At 41.1% G+C, this 7797-nt stretch overlaps 1 protein-coding gene across 1 annotated transcript; it reads left to right on the forward strand.

Moving 5' to 3' along the window:
* Positions 1–3709: 3709 nt before the first annotated feature.
* LOC117348505 (olfactory receptor 1019-like) lies at positions 3710–4651 on the forward strand. The gene has a single exon (XM_033920719.1). It carries the CDS (start codon positions 3710–3712, stop codon positions 4649–4651), a length of 942 nt encoding a protein of 313 aa, XP_033776610.1.
* Positions 4652–7797: the final 3146 nt, after the last annotated feature.

Here is a 7797-nt window from a genome sequence, read left to right on the forward strand (position 1 = left end):
GTTTACAGGGACCTGAAGCCACTCAGTCCTCAGGTAAAAAAACTAGAAATAAGAAACGTCATTGATTATTGCGCATCCCAGAGAATACAGGAGGTCCTTCATCTTTAAGCAGGAGTCAGCTTTTAAGTGTGGGGGAATGTGACAAACCCAGGTCCGTTTCGGGTTTTGGCCAAAACAAACCCGAATCTGTACCGGGTTTTGCCCCAGTGATCAGGAGTATTCACAGTGCACCTAGATGCAGGAGGGCTGATCAGGTGACCTGCCAATTGATTGATGAAGCTGACTTCTGCTCTGATTCTGACATGTAGGTAGAAGAGACAGGGCAGGATAAGATTAAGAGAAAAATCCTACACTCCATGCAGACCTGTCACTGTCAGAAAGCTTATTCAGTTTGAACAGCCTGTTAAAATCAGGGCTAGGGAGAAACCTGCCTGTAATAGCAGGAAGCAAGCCGGTGTGTGAAAAACCCTTCCCCCCCACCTTCTCAGAGGGGGAGTGGTTATCCACAGGATATAACGAGGCACAGGGGACATATGAGGGGGAGAGAGGAGAGACGGGAGAATGGGAAGCTGAGAGGAGGCAGTCTCTCACAGACTGTCCCATGCTGAGGCAGATGAGTTACCTCCTGTCTGGGACACTGGAGTACAGCCAGAAGGAGAAGCCATGGAGGGGCAGGAAAGCTGTGTAGGAGCTGACACTCTGCCAACACCCATGGAGACCCAGTAAGCCTAAGATTGGGATTTAATTTCTTTATGCTGCAAGCTTGTCTCTTACCCGTTTGAAGCCAGTGAAGCTCTCCTGGGAAGCCACATTTTTGAGGTTTTCTGTAAAGCAGGAATGTGTGTGTTTTCTGACAAACCATTTTGAATGTATTTCCTGTATGATGATTCAGCTGGGAAATCTCGATGGTCCTGCTCAGCTGTGCCTGATTGCTACAGCAACGTTTGCTCGATTTTGAACTCTGAATAATGCTGTGATTCTTATGTGTTCTGGACTGTTGGATAAAAGCATTACTTATCTGATTATTACTGCTCTGGTGAAGAGAACTGTATTTCTTGACTGATTAAAGTCCAGAAGCAGGGGACTGTACACAAGGCAGTGCTGACCCAGATTCAACTGCCTAATTATATTATTGTGAACCTTTGTATTTCATGCAATATCAGTCCATCTTGAACTACAAGGCTGTTGCCTATATTTTTTTGATTTATTCAACCAGTGGTTGAAATAAAGTTTATTTTTGCTTTGCCATTTCTGACTAAGATGCCTTTATACTTTGCATGCTGATAAGTTTAGAATGTGCCTGTTCTAAAGACCTGAAGGATCCCTTAGTGGAAAGGGACACGTCGGGTTTCAGCTTTGGTCACATTCCCAGGTGCTCGCTGCGCCTTACAGGAGCCCGGGTTGTGACACTATGGATAAATTATGTTTGCATTACTTCTTCAAATGTGATCCAGCATTCATTCTTTTGGGTTTCTCTTTATGCTCAATACTTTTTCATAATAAAAAAAGATTTAAACATAATTTCTACTTTATATACTGTAGGGATTTTCAGCATATAAATATGGTGTGGATCTTTATTTTCACTGCTCTATGCCAGATCAATAAACATTTAAAAAAGAATAAAAAAACAAAACAGCCATTCCCTATTTTTCTGTTCCTTTTGCTTAAGATGTGATCAACTTTTGTCAATTTATTTTTTTATTTACCAAAACATATATTCCATCTGTTTTGCAGTTTCAAGCAGATACCAATTTTACATACATAATAAATCTAGAAAAAAAATTAAATCATTACATTAACAATAAAACCACACAATATCTACTAAAAAGACATAGGGCCTAATATTCAAATAGCACATAGCCAGCTCCCCACCGATATTCAGCAGGAGATTGACGGCTATCTCCCACTGCATATCCCATTTGGTAGATAGCTGGTCACAACCAATATTCAACGGCTCTCTGGACAGAAAGACTCACCTATAAAGCAGGTCTATCTTTGGCCACAGGTCTTAGACAGCTAAGCAGATATCCATTGACTGGCTGTCTGCATGGTCTGTGTCCCATATATGGACATTCAGTGGAAGACGGACTGGGGAGGGCTTCAATGGCTGGAATGGTTAAGATGGTTGGAGTGAGCTGTTATGGAGCTATGATAGATCCTAAGCGCACTACCGGGCAGGGCTCTGTGTTTCTGGCCCAGAAATATCTAAGAAAAAGGACCATTTAAATTAAATTCATTTATGGATCATATATGATTGAGCAGACTGGATGGACCATTCAGGTCTTTATCTGCCGTCATTTACTATATTACTATGTCACAGCTAGACCCCCAAAAACCCAAACCTATAAATTTAATGCCAGTTGCAGGATACCACACTGACATTAAATTTCTAGTTTTGCCAGCAATCTCCTGCAGTCTGAATATTGGGCACTGCTCTCAGACTGCTCAGTAAACTGAAATGCCCTAACATGGATTCAGCAAATGCCATCCAAACATAGTTACCAGAATGATCTGTGCAAAACGCCTTTATACACTGTCACATATCACGGATTCCCACGGCTAACTTTACACCCGAGGACTTAATAATAATAATAACAGTTTATATACCGCAGGACCGTGAAGTTCTATGCGGTTTACAATGATTAGAAATGTTACAGAGAATGAATAAACAAAGTACAGACATAGTGATTGATGGTTCTTGCGATTGTTTGTTGAGGACTAAGATTAAATAGGTTGGTTTCCTAAGTATTTCAGGAACAGATGTGTTTTTAGGCGTTTCCTGAATTCTCCATAGGTAGTGGGCATGAGCAATTGTTCAAGGTCTTTGCCCCATAATGCTGCTTGATGTGCGAGAAGATGTTGGTGATGACTTTTAAATTTGCAACTTCTAACCAGGGAAGAAATAAAGTTTGGGTGTGAGCTTCGCTTGTGTCTGTTGGTTGTGAAAGAGAAGAGGTCTGTTATGTATTTAGGGGCTAAGCCTTAGAGAACCTTGAAGCAAAAACAACCAAACTTAAATTTCACACGCGCCTCCATCGGCAGCCAGTGTAGGAAGGTGGTCGATAGGAAGGTGTCACGTGATCAAACTTTTTCAGTCCACAAAGTAGTCTGACCGCTGCATTCTGAACTAGTTGCAATCGCCGCATATACTTCTTGGGGAGTGCCAGGTAGGCGATGTTACAGTAATTGAGTTGGCTCAGTATAAGGGATTGTAGTAGAATTCGAAATGATGAGGCATCCAGGTAAGCTCTGATGGACCGAAGCTTCCAGAGGGTGAGAAAGATTTTTCTGATCAAGGAGTCTACCTGGTCTTTCATGGTCAGGTTCTGGTCCAGTGTTACTCCCAATATCTTCATAGTGGGTTGAATGGGATAACTTACACCTGCTGCTAAATATTTGAAATCCCCCTGACACCCCCCCTCCCCCGATGGCTACACCTTCTTTTGGGACGTGCACAAGACACTTTTGGGTGTTCAGTGTTATGGAATAACAGGTTCAAAATGTCAAGATATTGTCCAGAATGAATGCAAGACTTATTTGATTTACTCACAATCACGTGTTATATTGCAGATGAATAACAGTGTACAATCTACATAGAACGTGCCCTATCATTAGGCAAAAGCAAATATAGCAGGCAAGTTGTTTACAAATAAAAATACAAAAATCAATTCATAGCACTTTTTTTTTAAATTCTAGACTCAACTGAGTGATGGCAGATGGAAATGACACTTCATTGAAGGCGTTCTTTCTTCTAGGATTCACCAGTGCTCCCCATTTGCAGGTTCCGCTGTTTGTGGGGTTTTTGTTGATATATTTGGTGACTCTTCTGGGAAATTTTGGCATCATCTTGGTTATTCAGACTGATCCTCGTCTTAACACCCCCATGTATTTTTTTCTTGGTAATTTGGCATTTGTCGATCTCTGGTATTCATCAGTCACTGGCCCCAAAATGTTAATTAACTTCCTTTCAAAGAAGAAATCCATTTCCTATATTGGGTGTGCAACACAAATGTTCTTTTTCGTTACACTCGGCTGTACAGAGTGCCTCTTGCTGGCAGCTATGGCATATGATCGTTATATCGCAATTTGCAAGCCGCTGTATTACACCATCATTATGACCAAGACATTTTGTAGTCAGATGGTCGCTGGCTCCTACCTAGGTGGTGTAATATATTCCCTATTACAGACAGGAGCCACCTTTCGACTGTCATTCTGTGCATCCCATGAGATTGACCATTTCTTCTGTGACATCCCAACAATGCTGAAGCTCTCTTGCACCAACACCTACCTCAATGATGTCGTCCTCCCCACCCTTGTGGCCATTGTGACTTTTATTCCAGTTCTAGTCATCTGTTTTTCCTATGTTTCTATCATTACCACCATTCTTAGGATCCGCTCGACTGAAGGGAGACGCAAGGCCTTTTCTACTTGCGCTTCCCACTTTGTCTGTGTTGTTTTCTTTTATGGGACCATTATCTTCAAGTATGTGCTGCCGAGTTCCATTTACTCTCTGGAGCAGGACAGGGTTGTCTCAGTAATTTATGCTCAGGTGATTCCCATGTTAAATCCCCTCATCTACAGCTTCAGGAATAAAGAGGTAAAAGCAGCAGTCAGTAAAATGAGAGGTAGAAATATCTTTGCAAAATATTAATTAATAATCATAATAATAATCAATAATCTTATATTCTGCAATTTTTCAATTCAGATTTAAAGCAGATTACAGCAAAAAAAACAACCCAAAAACAAACAAACCCAAAAGCACCCCTACATTACAAGGAGCACATAAACTTAAAAATTATTACAGAAAGAATTAAAATATCAAGAATAGCATCAAAAAAGTAGGTTTTTAAAAATTTATGAAAAATAATATACAAATCTTAAGATTCTTATTTCTAATGGAAGACTGTTCCACATTAGAACAGCCTGATAACATAGAAACATGACGGCAGATAAAGGCCAAATGGCCCATCCAATCTGCCCATCCTCAGCAACCACCATCTCCTTCTCTCTCCGAGAGATCCCATGTGCCTATCCCAGGCCCCCTTGAACCCAGACTCAGTCTCCAACTCCACCACCTCCTCCGGGAAACCGCTCCAAGCATCCACCCTCCCCCTGAAAAAAAGTATTTCCTCAGATTACTCCGGAGCCTATCACCTCTTAACTTCATCCTATGCTCTCTCATGGCAGTTTCCCTTCAAATGAAAGCAGACTGTGTCTGGGTTCAAGGGGGCCTGGGTAGGCACGTGAATCTCTCAGAGAGGGAAAGAGGTAATGGTTACTGCGGATGGGCAGACTAGATAGGCTATTTGGCCTTTATCTGCTGTCATGTTTCTATTCAGAGCTTTAAAAACTGATTAAAGACATCTCTTTTTATAGAAAATTTTTAAGTGATTAAGAAGCAGTGACTGAAGGAATGAAGTAATTAATGAAAACGTTATCTGTACAATAGAGCCTCAGTTAACCGGGACTCTCACCCAAACGGCATAAAAATTGTTGGTGGAAAAAAAAAATGTCCCCCAAAGCACCAATGGCATTACTCCGAAGCCGCAACCCCTCCTCTCTCCCTCACGCCCCAAAGCACCAGTGTGGCAGTTGCAAAGCCCTCCTCTCTCTCTCAAACCCCTTAGTGGCAAACTCCCTCCCTCCCTCTCTCTCTTCCTTACCAGAAGCACAGCCTCAAAACAGGCTGCTCGCGACCAGCCCCAGCAGGGTCTTTCCTCTGATACATCACTTCCGACGCATCAGAGGAAAGGCCCTGCCAGGGCTGGCTGTGAGCAGCCTGTTTTGAGGCTGCCTCCTGTGCTTCGGGTGAGGAAGGGGATTCACGGCTCAGGACTGCCGCTTGCTTCTGCTATTTCAAGGCTTGAGGGAGGGAGGGAGGACAACTGACATACTGGGGGGTTCTAACACACTCTAAATTAACCAGAAAAACAGCTATCCATGGGTTCTGGATAGCTGAGATTCTACTATATACTGTTTTGTTTTATTGTGTTATATATTGTCTTTTTGTGTTTTTTATCTTATGATTATGTTCATTTTTCTGTAATTAGTATTAGTGGAATATAAGATTTTTAAATATCGTCGTATAATACAAACTTTTATTAGTCATGACAGGGGTTGCCATTCAACATATTACCAATAATTGGAAAAATTACAAGAATCTTAATCACACATTTTGGTGGTATTCATTATGCCATATTTATAAGATGGAAAGAGTAATAGCGATTCAAAAAGGGACATATAATAACTTTGTAAAGATATGGGGGCCATTGGCAAAGTATTGCGATGAATAGTCATCAGTTCTTTTCTTTTCTTTCTTAGCTGTATTTAGCATACTCAAGGGGGAGGGTGGAGTTGGGGGGTAATTTTACAAGATATGTTATCATATGGTATATAACATGTGTATATTCTATTTTAGTTGAAAATATGATGAAGGGTGGATGGGTGGGTGGGGTTATTACACTATTAGATTTTGTGTGTTATATTGGAATTACTTGTATGATGTATTTTTGTGCACCTAGGACTGATTCAGGGCCATACCAAGTACCAATTGGTTCTAAATCCAATCTTGACCAGCTGGTAACATCTGATATTTTTTTTTAAAAAGGTAATAAATAGGACGCAGCTTTTGTATTTATCATTTTTATATCAGATGTTACCAGTTGGTCAAGATTGGATTTAGCCTGCTTAGAATATGTGGTAAAGGATACATGAGGCAATACTTGAACCTGGGAACTACCTATGGAAGACACTGGAAGACTGGTGGTCATTTGCCTTTATCTGCCATCATGTTTCTATGGATGATTGAGGACTCCTAAATGTGGGCTTCATTCCATAGAAACGAACATTTGCATAACACAGACTTTGTGCTGTGAACATCTATATGTTACGGGGGAAGGGGAGGGGGGTTATCAACATGGCCTACCACAGGTTGCCATTGCATAAAATGGGAGACTGTGCAAAAATTAAATAGTTTATCAAAGAACTCCTCCTATAAATATCTCAAACCAATCAAACAGTGAAATTGTAGTGCAAAAGAACTATGAAAAGGCCCCCTGCCCATCTTAACTGTACTCAGGAGGAAAACTTCTTCCTAAATAGTCAAGACTGAGTACCGTATTTCCCCATGTATAGGCCGCAGGAAATGCCGATGTAGGTTTTAAAACTCTTAGATAAGCCGCCCCATGTTACTAGCCACAGCTTATCTAAGAGTTTTAAAAAACCTACATTGGCCTATACATCATCCCTCCCCCTTAAATACCTCCTGGATGGCTGCCTCCTCCAATGTCGCGGCCAGCGGTACAGGGCAGTAGCGATCTTTTCAGCATCCAGCCTGGGCCTGCGTTGCTTCCTCAATGCCTGCTGTCAGTTGTCGCGGGGAAATACGGTAAGCACAGCTTTGAAAATTCCTGGTTTGTGGTTTTTCATCATAGATGATTGAATCCAAAAGAGACGGGATATTTTTTTTCTAAGTGGTACATTGTAAACTCATTTGTGTACTATAATTCTTTCTATTGAACTGTTTGCTTTTATGGCAGAGGCCTCTCAGCGGTTGTAGGAAATTATTGGAATGAGTTTCCAGGTGACTTTCAGATCATTCCTGATTATGACCCACTTTCATTAAATACTACAACCAAATGGGGAAAGCTTACTTAACTCTGTGATGAATCTCTTCAATCTCTTAAACAATCACAGCTCTTGTAAGGATATATATTTAGAAATTAGTAAAAGTGCTCAGACCACCTAACCCAGTGATGACACCAAACTTTTATTAAGCCACAGTTGAGTGTTTTCGCA

The sequence above is a fragment of the Geotrypetes seraphini genome, chromosome 14 (genome assembly GCF_902459505.1).
Source record: "Geotrypetes seraphini chromosome 14, aGeoSer1.1, whole genome shotgun sequence".
In the NCBI taxonomy this organism is placed as follows: Eukaryota; Metazoa; Chordata; class Amphibia; order Gymnophiona; family Dermophiidae; genus Geotrypetes; species Geotrypetes seraphini.

Bases quoted from the DNA above. Each gene is read 5' to 3' on its own strand.
- LOC117348505 (XM_033920719.1), top strand. From the start codon at position 3,710: ATGGCAGATGGAAATGACACTTCATTGAAGGCGTTCTTTCTTCTAGGA.